At 38.4% G+C, this 13,337-nt stretch overlaps 1 protein-coding gene across 16 annotated transcripts in view; it reads right to left on the bottom strand.

The window, feature by feature from the left end:
• Window positions 1–13,337, bottom strand: part of LOC307185908 (uncharacterized protein) — a 390,038-nt gene that overhangs the window by 232,064 nt on the left and 144,637 nt on the right. Inside the window, exon 3 of one of the 16 annotated variants that reach the window (XM_079920470.1) lies at window positions 639–682. The exons of the other annotated variants lie outside the window; for them this stretch is intronic. Within the exon in view, the coding sequence (XP_079776596.1) occupies window positions 652–682 (31 nt within the window). The 3' untranslated portion in view covers window positions 639–651. Of the gene's footprint in view, window positions 1–638; window positions 683–13,337 lie in introns of those variants that run through there. 16 annotated transcript variants of the gene reach the window in all.

Raw genomic sequence — 13,337 nt, 5'->3', positions numbered from 1 at the left:
CTTTCCAAGGATGGCTGAGGGAGCAGGGGTATGGAGTATGAGGTGAAACAGACATTAAAAACAAAAAGGAAATGAGAATCTGTCTGGGAGGTTAGCATATAATGGTGATAATCCCCAGGAGAACAGAAAACAGTCACAGAGCCCCCAAAAGGAAGCCAAGAACTGGTAAACTGGAGACCTGATTCTGGGCTCTACAGCATCTTTGCTATTGTACCAGTCTTCTCTTGTCAAATTTTTAGTGCAAATAAAGAAGGTGTTCACTGATCACCATCTACAGCTACACAGATAAAAGATTCAAGGGGAAATGTTTACTCATGCTCAGAAGTGCACTGCTACTGTACTAAAAGAAAGATCTGTGCTTACCTCTTCCCAAAGTGAATGATAAACTCTAAAAGTCGTAACCAGGAAGAGCACTGAACGGAGTTGGAAAACCCAGGTTAAACTCCAGTTCTTCATTCCACTTTTCATGACTCCAGGAGAGTTGGTTAAAGATCTGGCTGCCCCTGTTTCTTCATCCCCTCAGGAAGATGAGTAGCCTCAGGTAAGGCTACTCAGGTCCACAGAGATGACGTAATTTGCGCCAGGTTACACATCTATGGAGTTCATTTGAATGTTCATCTGTCTGACTCCAAAATTCATACTCTCATGTTGTTATGTGTTTGTCACCCATACTGTTGAGAGACTGAATATACAAACAGACCACTGATAGCAACAGTATACTGATCGACAAGTTCCGTAGCAACCAGTCCAAAAACATTAAACCACAACCTCTGTAGCAATCCGCCCACAAGAGTAAGAAGTTGATCATTAACTGTCAGCTTCCCTAAGTTTCGGCCCCACTTCCAACTTAGGACCAACTAGAAAAAGTCAATTATGCTCCACCAATTGATAACACAGGTTGCCCTGCATGTAGATAGCTCATCTCCAGTTCCCCATGACAGCAGCCTCCAATCAGCGCATAGCTGAAACCTTCCTCTGTTTTCACTGTAAAACTTTCCCACTCCTCTGCTTGCCTTTTTAGTTCTGCCAAACACAAGTGATGGTGCTGACTCCTCTGCTATAGCAATCTCTGAAAGTCTTCACTTATGTGTGAAGGACGTTATACCCCAACACCTAGCAGAGTGCCAGGCACAAAGTAGGTGCTCAATAAATGTTCCATGGAATTGAGCTGAGCTGAATCTACAACAGAGTGATAATAATAGATAATAATAACCACCTCACATTATTACTATGAGGATTAAATTAGATCATCCAAGTAAAAACATTTTGAAAACTGTAATGTGCTATGGAATCATAAGGTATCATTAAGTTAAAAACAATGTATAATCAGAACCACATAAGAGAGTAGTAGCATAATGCTGTTTATTCTGGGGATTCCTAATGCTGAGAGACTCTTAGAATTATTTCCAGCTTTTTTATTACATGAATTCAATAGCCAAACAGGAAGAAACTCTTTCTAGATTCTTTCAAAACAGAGTCTTAACCAATCAAGGTCTTAGTGGAAGAAATTCTGGAATTCCCAAACCTTCTCTCCCTGCTTTGATCAGACTCTAACCATACCTTCTCTGTTCCTCTGGCTAAAATCACACTTATTTAAACATGCCTGCCTATGCCAGCACAGAAAACATAAAAGATTGCAGAGAGCAGGTCGTCAGGATTCCACGTTGGTGTCTCCTGCCCGGCTGCACTTTTCCTAAACCTTTGAGTTCCCACGCCCTGGATAGAGTTCATCTACGTTCTTCATTTCCTGCCTCACCTGAACTCAAATAGCCCCCTGCCTGTAGCCTGTCTGGCCCTAGACCTTCTGCTGGTCCTGCCAACCTGTCCTCACCCTGGATACTCTACTTCTCACCCGCTGGAACCAGAGTGCCTGACTGGTCCAGAGCCCGGACTCCCAAGGGTTGGGACTTTCTTGTCAATGTGGATCGTATCCTCAAGTAAAGGACTGAGACTAACTTGCAAGCTGCCCAGAGAGAGCCTTCCTTGGTAATATTTTCTGGGTGAAGTCACCACAGACCAGGGACTGTTCCTAAATTTTGCATGTAAGAAACTCAACAGTCATTCTCTCAAGAGATGACCATTCATTTAAAAGCAGCCTGTACTAAACATACTCACAAGAAAGTAATGTATAAACTAGAATAGCTGCCATTTCTTTAGTGAACCAGACGCTGAGCTAAGAGCTTTGTGGAAATGATCTCCTTCTGTCTTTACAGCAGTCAGAGGACATAAATGCAATTTAGCCCCATGTATAAGAAAAATGACTCAGGGCCACGGAGGTTATATAACTTGTCCAAAGTTATACATCGGGTGAGTTTTGAATGTTAATCTGCCTGACTCCAAAATCCATGCTATCTGGCACTATTCTATACATCTTCATTTTCACAAAGAATATCATTAATAGTCAATTGGATCTTGAAATAGCATAAAAAGTGAATTTTATCCCTGTGGGAATGCTACACAGAAAGCCAAACTGCAATTTACTATCGACTTGACAAGCTTGGAGACTAAGCAAGAGGAGTGAGTTGAGTGATGTAAAGGTTTAAATAACTGTGAGCTACTTGAGGGCAAGGAATTGGATTTTTATCTAGCATTGTGTCTTGGTACACTGATGCTCAATAAATATTGGCTAAATAAATGATGGCATTCATCATAAGGCTTTAATGCACTCCTTCCGACCATAGTAATATGCCCCGAGGAGGCAGACACTGATGATTATTCTGTCAGTTTCCATCAGGAAGCTAACGGCACACGTGCAAATTAGGATGATTTAAAGAGGGTTTAATAAAAGCGTTTACAAACGTGTGGACATGATGTAGGGAAAGTGCATGATCCTGGGGCTGTTACAACACAATAAGCCTAAAGACACGGAGGAGGGAATGACCACTGGGACCCAGAAAATAAGTTTGTATAGAGGGCCATTTTAGACGAGCTGTGATCTTTGGTCAAGGACACAGATACCTCTGGGTAATTTCTTAAGAAGGCAACTGAGGAAATAAATATACCCTGACCCCCCTCTCTTCATTCCCTCCAGCCTCCTGCCTGGGCTCCCACTGGCCAAACCAAACTGGAAGCCAAAATTCCAGGAACTTGATATAATCCATATAGGTCAGCTTGCAGGGCTGAAGGGACAGAGAAGATTGGAGAGTAGATCTAGGGGGACAAAACTGCTTACTCGATGTCTATTTGCCATGTTTTTTTTTCCTTCTTAATAGCTCCTAGTGACACAGTTTTGGTCAATGATATATAAGCAAAAGTCTGCTTGGAATTTTTGGAAGAATTTTCCTTCCCAAATGTAGATGCCATTCCTTCTTTCTTATGCCTTCTGCCTTCTTCTTCCTACCTGAATACAGATGAGAGGACAGAGGAAGAGCAGCCATGTTACCATGAGGATGACAGTGGAGAATGGCAGAGCAGAAATATGGAAGGAGCCAGGGTCTCTGGTGGTAGCAGCCCCAGATGATCTATCACCAAACTTAATATGAGAGAAAAATAAATCCTCCACCAGGTTAATCCATGGGAGTCCTATTCCTATTTTATGCAGTCATATTTAATCTTGAATTGATATACCCTTCAAGCACCCAGACAGGATCATAGCCAGGCAAGGTCAGGCCATCCTCTCCTGTGGACAGTATTGGATGCATACACACAAATGTTGCATCTCAAAACCTTTCTCTTTTTATTTTTGGTCTTTCCTTGCTGAGCTTTGCTCTTCCATCCTCATATTCTGGCATCCTATTGGTTAAACTATGATCAGATTTTGGTAGTCTGGGAGTCATTGTCTCTTTTGAAGTGAATTACATGGCTCTGTTCTCATCTGTTATGTTCTGATTTCATTAATCAAACTCTCAAAGTTCTAGCAATGACTTCCTATGACTGCCTACCATCAAGTCATCTAGGGATGGATAACAGAATATCTTCTACCAAAATAACAACTAACATTTGTGGAGCATGTACTATGTACCAGACACTGTGGCATATTTCATTCTTTTATTCCTAGCTTTACTTTTAATCTCATTTTATAAATCAGAAAACTGAGGCTTGGAGAGGCCATGTTTCTTGGCCAAGGCTACCGTTAACAAGAGTAGCAGCCATTAATTTAGGCTTGATGGTCTAATTTCAGAACCTGTATTAATGCAAAACAATGTATTAGTGGTTAAGCATGTATTCTCTGAAGTCAGACTGCCTGAATTCTCAATCCAGCATTGCTACTTAGCAGATATGTGACCATGGAATTGATTAACATCTCTATGCCTTGGTTTCCACGTCTATGAAATGGGGATAGTAATAATGCATTTAATAAGTTTTAAGTAAATCAGTGCATAGTGCTTAACCCAGCGTCCGGCACAAAATAACAACTTGATCACTGTTAGCTCTTATTATTTACCATAGGCGAAATATGGTGGCTCTGCTCAGAGAGGTAACAAGATGGCATCTCTTCAGAGCTTAAGAGGAATGAAGAAAGCACTGGTCTCTGTGACCTAGGCAAGTCATTTACCACCTCTGATCTTAAGTTTTTACATCTCTAAAATGGGAATAAAAATCTATACCTACTTCACAGTTTTTATGAGTATCAAGTGAAATCACCTAGAGAACAGGCTCATAAATTATAAAGCACTGTGTAAATAAATATGTCATTAGATTTCTTACTCACTCAACTATCCCAAGATAATGGGGCAGTAGCCAGAAGCAATGTTTCCTCTGCACTCAGTATGTTAGAGTCACTTTTAGTAGTCTCTTTTGGAGCAGTTGTTCAAAGCTTTTGGAGCTCTTTAAACTAGACTGATCTCCATTCAGCTGTTGGGCTCAAGACATGTTCCAGGAATAATGGCAAGATCTTAACATGCCATGGATCTTTCATCCTGTGGTTGGAATGCCCCTTTCAGAGTCAAAGCTTGAAGAGTCACAGTTCCCAACGCAGATACTTCAAGGTATGAGTAATTTAGTCATTGAACATATTGAACACTTTCTATAGGTCAGACACTTACTTGTCACTGGAGATGAAACAGTAAATCAAAAAGTGATGTTTTTACAGACTCATATAGAGTCGTGAAGATAGACATGAAGACACATCATTATAATACAATGTGCCCAGAGGGGAAATTCTGCCTAAGGGAGTAAAGGTTTCTAGGAGAGGTGACATATGAGCTGAGTCTTGAAAACGGATATGCAGAAGAAGGATAAGAGAAAGAACAGGCAATTCTTTTAAGCTACCTATACTAAGACGGCACAGTATAGTCTATTGTGGGACATTTACGCCCCTTCTACAGCCTCATGCCTCAATAGTCTGGTCTTTCTGATAGGGAGAAGGGTAGAGAAAAAGATGGGGAGTTAGAGCTGAAAAAGGTGAAGACAAACTTCCTACATAACTGACTCAAGCCCATCCAAGGAGCACAGGCCAGGTTCCCCCATCCTATCATTTAAAGATTGTGCATGGTGTGTGTGTGTGTGTGTGAAAGAGAGACAAAGAGAAAGAAAAAAAGAAAGAGAAAGAGAGAGATTTGTTTGATATTTTCTTTGGATATCTTAGTGCCTTCTTGGATGATTCAAAACAATTTCCAGTCTTTCAGCCCTTCTCCTCCCGACACCACACTCCAAGTTGGCATCAGGGTATTTGAAGAGGGTGAGGGGAGTGGAGCTTATATAATATAATCTGATTTTCCGCAATTTTTCTTAAAATTAAAAAAATATATATCTTATGACTTTGATATTAAATAAATCAGTGTGCACCTTGCAATAAGCTATATTTATTTTTTAAAAAACAAACAAAAAACTCTTTAAAAGTCTTTAAAAGTCTTTAAAACCTATTGCTCCAATGATCAGGGGTATGTTATTAAATTTTAAAGATGATTTTTTTCTTCAATTTGTTAATATGGTGTATCACATTGATTGATTTCCGTATATTGAACAATCTTTGCATCCCTGGGATAAGTCCCACTTGATCATGGTGTATGATCCTTTTAATGTGCTGCTGGATTCTGTTTGCTGGTATTTTGTTGAGAATTTTTGCATCTCTATTCATCAGTGATATTGGCCTGTAATTTTCTTTTTTTGTGATATCTTTGTCTGGTTTTGGTATCAGGGTGATGGTGGCCTCGTAGAATGAGTTTAGGAGTGTTCCTCCCTCTGCAATATTTTGGAGGAGTTTGAGAAGGATAGGTGTTAGGTCTTCTGTAAATGTTTGATAGAATTTGCCTGTGAAGCCATCTGGTCCTGGACTTTTGTTTGTTGGAAGATTTTTAATCACAGTTTCAATTTCATTACTTGTGATTGGTCTGTTCGTGTTTTCTATTTTTTCCTGGTTCAGTCTTGGAAGGTTGTGCTTTTCTAAGAATGTGTCCATTTCTTCCAGGTTGTCCATTTTATTGGCATATAGTTGCTTGTAGTAGTCTCATGATCCTTTGTATTTCTGCAGTGTCAGTTGTAACTTCTTTTTCATTTCTAATTTTATTGATTTGAGTCCTCTCCCTCTTTTTCTTGATGAGTCTGGCTAAAGGTTTATCAATTTTGTTTATCTTCTCAAAGAACCAGTTTTTAGTTTTACTGATCTTTGCTATTCTTTTTTCATTTCTATTTCATTTATTTCTGCTCTGATTTTTCAAGATGAAAATATCTCTGTAGAAACAAGTGCCTTTTCTCAGATTATCTTGGTCTTTCCAGCTCTGTGGAGAGCTCTCTCAGGAAGGGCCTTTATCTGAAGAGCAATAATGAAACAAAAGATGCAGGAGTCCAACAAATTTAGTGACTCTCACCAAGCTGCGTTCAGGCCAGGCCCCTGGATGCAGAGGTGAGCTGGACATAAACCCTACACTGAAGGAGATCACAGTCTGGAATTCTGAATAATCTGGGATTTCTGTCCCATCTCTCCTCCTAAAAATAGTCCTGGATTTTCCATCCCTAGTAAAATCCAAGGCCAGAATTCCGAAACACTAACTAGATGACAATTAAAAAGTGTCAAAGCTGAGATCACAGAAGATTCACTTTAATCTACTCACCTTGTCTAATACTGAATCTACAGGTTTCAGCAGCATACTACAGACATTTTATAATGGAGTGATGGAGGACTTTTTCCCAAAGTCTAACCATTTGGCAGGTGTCCTCCATGCCACTTCACAGCAGGCCCCCTAACCATCTCAGAATCTCAGATAGTTGGTCTCCCCAGTTCCTTCTGGCCTTGTATAATCAATACTTTTCCACATGACACTGCATTCATTTCTCCAGTACTATTCCTGTCTTTGAAATAATCCTGCCTTTTAAAACTCAGCTTTCTTGCCCATCTCTGGCTGTGTCTACCCAACACAAAATGAAGTAGATATCTGGTAGTTCTCCATTTATTTGATCTTTGTGGATAGCAAAATCAGATCCTTTGATCCAAGAAACCAACTCTGCAGCATCAGCTATCCCACTTGACCTTATGATTTAAATTTATTAAATAACCACCAAATCTTCACTACATAATGGGACTGACTGTATAAGTGAGCAATTTCACTTGAGGCAAAGAAGGATTTTATTACATAGCATTCACATTTTTTAAATTCAGCACTTTGAGGACTATTATTCACATTTGGAAAATTATTATTTGCCTGACACATGATAAATACTCAAATATACTTGTGAAAAAATGAACAAATAAGTAATTAGAGGGAAGTTTGTAGTTTTAAATTCTAATGCTCAAAATCACTGTTAAAATGGGCATATTGTTCCAAAAAGCTTGAAGCAGGATAATGGTAATCAAATTGGTGTTTTAAAATATGTTAATTTTATTTAACCTTTATTGGCTTCCTAGAAGCAATAATATAATAGTCTACAAATCTATAATTCAGTAAATAGGCCAAAGAATGAATGATTCAGATTCAGCTGATCAAAAACTCCTATTTTTCTAAACTTAACATCAGAAACAAGAAAATCAGTACCTTTATTGGCCTCTGAATATTCCACATATATTTATTTTTTCCCTCCCAGGTAGACTATACATTTGATGAAAACAGAGAGCTTATTGCCCTGCTTTTAGTTTACCTCCCAATGAGGAGGTGCTCTTCAGTACCCCTATGGTTGGTTGTTCACCACATTGACCTCTGTAGCTTACAAATACCTCTCCTGCTATACCCACACGTCCCAAACTTGCTCATTCACTGAATAAATGTAGCACCTATCATATCCTAAGGCCTAAGCAAGGGTCCAGGCAATGCAATGGCTCCTACATTCAAAGGGTTTACTATCTATGACAATAGTTTTCATACTTCAGTGTGCATCTAAGTCAGCTTTGAGGGGGAACTGAGAATTTACATTTCTCATACAGTTCGAGGTGGTGTAGATGTTCTTTTGGGGAGCACACTTCAAGAACCACTGGTCTATGTTCTTGGATTGGAAGAATCAATATTGTGAAAATAACTCTACTACCCAGAGCAATCTACAGATTCAGTGCAACCCCTATCAAATTACCAATGGCATTTTTTTACAGAACTAGAACAAAAAATCTTAAAATTTGTATGGAGACACAAAAGACCCCAAACAGCCAAAGCAATCTTGAGGGAAAAAAACAGCTGGAGGGATCAGACTCCCTGACTTCACACTATACTACAAAACTACAGCAATCAAGACAATATGGTACTGACACAAAAACAGAAAGATAGATCAATGGAACAGGAAAGAAAGCCCAGAGAGAAACCCAAGCACCTGTGGTCAACTAATCTATAACAAAGAACGCAAGGATATAAAATGGAGAAAAGACAGTCTCTTCAATAAGTGGTGCTGGGAAAACTGGACAGCTACATGTAAAAGAATGAAATTAGAACACTCGCTAACACCATACACAAAAATAAACTCAAAATGGATTAAAGACCTAAATGTAAGACGAGACACTGTAAAACTCTTAGAGGAAAACCTAGGAAGAACACTCTTTGACATAAATCACAGCAAGATCTTTTTTTGACCCACCTCCTAGAGTAATGGAAATAAAAACAAAAATAAACAAATGGGACCTAATGAAACTGAAAAAGCTTTTGCACAGCAAAGGAAACTACAAACAAGATGAAAAGACTACCCTCAGAATGAGAGAAAATATTTGCAAACGAATCAATGGACAAAGGATTAATCTCCAAAATATATAAACAGCTCATGCAGCTCAATATTTAAAAAAAAACAACCTAATCCAAAAACGGGCAGAAGACCTAAATAGACATTCCTCCAAAGAAGACATACAGATGGCCAAGAAGCACATGAAAAGCTGCTCAACATCACTAATTATTCGAGAAATGCAAATCAAAACTATAATGAGGTATCACCTCACACCAGTTAGAATGGGCATCCTCAGAAAATCTACAAACAACAAATGCTGGAGAGGGTGTAGAGAAAAGAGAACCCTCTTGCACTGTTTCTGGGAATGTAAATTGATACAGCCACTAGGAGAACAGTATGGAGGTTCCTTAAAGAACTAAAAATAGAATTACCATAGGAGCCAGCAATCCCACTACTGGGCATATACCCAGAGAAAGCCATAATTCAAAAAGACACATGCACTCCAATGTTCACTGCAGCACTATTTACAATAGCCAGGTCATGGAAGCAACCTAAATGCCCACTGACAGACAAATGGATAAAGAAGATTTGGTACATATATACAATGGAATATTACTCAGCCATAAAAAGGAACGAAATTGGGTCATTTGTAGAGACGTGGATGGACCTAGAGACTATCATACAGAGTGAAGTTAAGTCAGAAAGAGAAAAACAAATATCGTATATTAACTCATATATGTGGAACCTAGATAAATGGTACAGATGAACCGATTTGCAGGGCAGAAATAGAGACACAGATGTAGAGAAAAAACGTATGGTCACCGAGGGGGGAAAGTGCGGGTGGTGGTGGTGGTGATATATATACACTAATATGTATAAAATAGATAACTAATAAGAACCTGCTGCATAAAATATAAATAAAATAAAATACAAAAATAAAACCACTGGTCTACGTTTCCTCAAAAATTAAAAAATAGGACTACCATATGGTCCAGCAATCCTACCTCTGAATATATATCCAAAAGAAATGAAATCAGGATCTCAAGAAGATCTGCTCCCATGTTCTTTACAGTATTATTCAAAATAGCCAAGATATGGAAACAATCTAAGTGTCCATCAACCGATGAATGGATAAAGAAGATGGGGTGTGTGTGTGTACACACACACAATGGAATATTATTCAGCCATGAGAACAAGGGATATCCTGCCATTTGCCACAACATGGATGAAACTTGAGGACATTATGCTAAGTGAAATAAGTCAGACGAAGAAAAGACAAATACTGTATGATAGCAATCGTATGTGCATCTAAAAAAGTCCAACTCATTGAAACAGAGACTGGAATGGTGGTTACCAGGGGCTGTGGGGTAGAGGAAAATGGAGATGTTGGTCAAAGAGTACAAAACTTTCAGTTGTAAGATGATCAAGTTCTGGGGATCTAGTTTATACCATAGTGATTACAGTTAATAATACCATACTGTATACTTGAAAATTGCTAAGAGAGTAGATCTCAAATTCCTCACCACAAAAAAGAAATGGTAATTATGTGACATGATACAGGTGTTAGCTAATGCTATAGTGATAATCATTTGGCAATATATAAGTGTATCCTAGTGGATTCCTAGAAATTCCTGAAAGAAATCGACAAACCAGATGAGCAAGGCAACAGCCCAGCTGGAAAGTATCCACGTGTCCCTTTTACTACTTCTCAAGGAAGAGCTCACCACATGCTCAACCTCCAAATAACTGTTATTAAAATCTTGAAAATCTTCTGCCTGCAAAAAATTTAAGAAAGCCAGGAATTCTGACCCTTTAAAAAATTTTTAAATAAATAAACAAACTTCTTAATGAAGACAGAGTAGAATGTCTGAAAAAGAACTGAAAAAAATTAATCTTACATTTGGGTGCTTTTCTATTTATTCATCAATAAACTTGCCAAATTGTGCTGAATATGTTTTATAATGCTTTTTACAACATTAGACTTTTCTCTGAAAATAAGTCCTAACAATCAAAAGTGCCATTTCCCCCCTTAAAAATCCTGTAAATTTACACTGACGTTTGTTTAACTTTTTAATATTTTCAATTTATTAATAATGATACCAAGAAGAAATACTTGACTGCCTTCTCCTTGTAAGTAATACAACACAGACAAAGGGAAGCCCTCTCTGAGTTCCTATTCCCTACTTCCACCCCTCCCTGACTTGAGGGCAAGGACTATCAGTTTGTTTTCAGGCAAACACTTTTCAGTTGTTGTTGTTGTTTTCTAATCAATTTCACATCATCTACTCATAGAAATTTATAATTTTGTTTTTATTTCCAACATAAATGTTATCATATGTACTATTCTGCAGTTGGCCTTTGTCCCTTAATATGTTATAGTATTCTTATGAGGTCATTATATGTAGATATACCTTGCTATGTCTAATTTCTGCACAGTATTACATAACATGGAAATTCATTACTTATCATTTCTACTCACTTTTTGATAGACATTTAGATTGTTTCTAATCTTTATGAATATTCTTGGGCATGCCCTATTTTGAAGAGATTCAAGCATGATATTGCTGGATCTTAAGAGTATGTACGTTCAAAAATGTAATTAGACATTGCCAAAGAGTCCTCCCAAAGGGCTATATCAATTTGCACTCTCAAAAGCAGTGTTTAAAGACATCTTTTCCCCACACTCAACCCACACTGGATATTATCAAACTCTTCACATTCTGCAATATGGTAGACAGCCAAATCCAGCTTTTCTATGAGCTTATAAAAACTATTTTTCATTCCCAATGAATCTTCTGAATTTATAGCCTTCTCTTAAAACCCCACCTGCTATAATACACAAATTGTTTTCATTTGAATTAGCCAATCTCATTTTCCATTTTCTCCCTAAAGAAATTCTCCTAAGTAATAGAGATGCCAGTCTTCTCTGAGTTTGTATGAGTTACCAATATCCTTTTAAAAAGACATGTATTTCAGGGCTTCTCTGGTGGCACAGTGGTTGAGAGTCCGCCTGTCGATGCAGGGGACATGGGTTCGTGCCCTGGTCCAGGAAGATCCCACATGCCGTGGAGCGGCTGGGCCCGTGAGCCATGGCCAATGAGCCTGCACGTCCGGAGCCTGTGCTTTGCAGCGAGAGAGGCCACAGCAGTGAGAGGCCCGTGTACCGCAAAATAAATAAATAAATAAATAAAATAAAAAGATATGGATTTCAAAAGAAAATACATCAAAATATTAATGGTAATTGCTTTCTGGTGATAGGTGATATTTTTTCTTATTTATTATCTTTGCTGTCTTTTCCAAATTTTCTCCAATAACTAATAATTGCAGGGTGCTTACTATTTGGCAGCCATGGTTCTAAGCACTTTCCATGCTTTATCTCATTTTATCCTCAAACGAAGCATATGAAGTAAATCCATATCCCTGTTATATACAAAAGGCTTAAAGAGGTGAACTAACTTTCTCCAAATCCCACAATTGTAAAGGATTTGAGAACAGGCAGGCTGACTCCGGATCTTAACCACTGTGCCATACTTCTGGCTATGAATACGTACTAGTTTATAATTTGAGTAAATAAGTTCTAAAAATCAACTGAAAGCAACTAGATTTGCTAACCAGAAATCAATAGCATTATGACTTGAGAGCTTATTCTTCCCTTGTGATCTTTCTTACACATCTCAAAGGCAATCTTACCTTCCTAGCCACACCAAACCTCTTCTCCCCAGCCTCATCTCTGCCCCAAGATTTAAAGATACAAGCTTCAAAAACCTCGAGGTTTTATGGTCTTTTAATCTCCCTATAATTCATTTTTATCAGCTTTCCTTTGTCTCCTGTGAAGTCACCTTGTTCTGTAAAACACACACTGTAATTTAATTGTTGGTTCCTCTGTGTGACATTCTTAGCCAGTTTCTGCTCCTTTTTTGAAGCTCCTCAAATCTCACTCTTTAGCTGATAGTTTATATTTCCTAATATCAGTGGGAGTGGCTGCAACACCCAGCACTGACACACAGTTCCCTCAGCAAAGCCTCTGTGTTTAGGATTCCAGCTCCTTAGCAGTGGTGGCGGTGACTGAGAATCACCGTCAAAGAGCATCAACAGATTGCATTACAATCTGCCAATCCTTCTCTTGAGAAAAGGAATTGGCAACTCATTATATTAAAGAATTGCAATCAAGCATCTGGAATATGGCAATGCACGTCGATGTTATGTGAATTAATGAGTTTCAGCAATTTATTATCCTGCGCTTTTTGACATAATCTTATCCACAACATCTCTAACACAAATATACATTCTGCGTGAATCACAATTGCTATTCAAGACACACC

This window comes from Stenella coeruleoalba (assembly GCF_951394435.1).
Source record: "Stenella coeruleoalba genome assembly, chromosome: 4".
Taxonomy (NCBI): domain Eukaryota; kingdom Metazoa; phylum Chordata; class Mammalia; order Artiodactyla; family Delphinidae; genus Stenella; species Stenella coeruleoalba.
The sequence above is the reverse complement of the archived record's forward strand: the minus strand, read 5'-3'. Positions and strand labels throughout refer to the sequence as shown.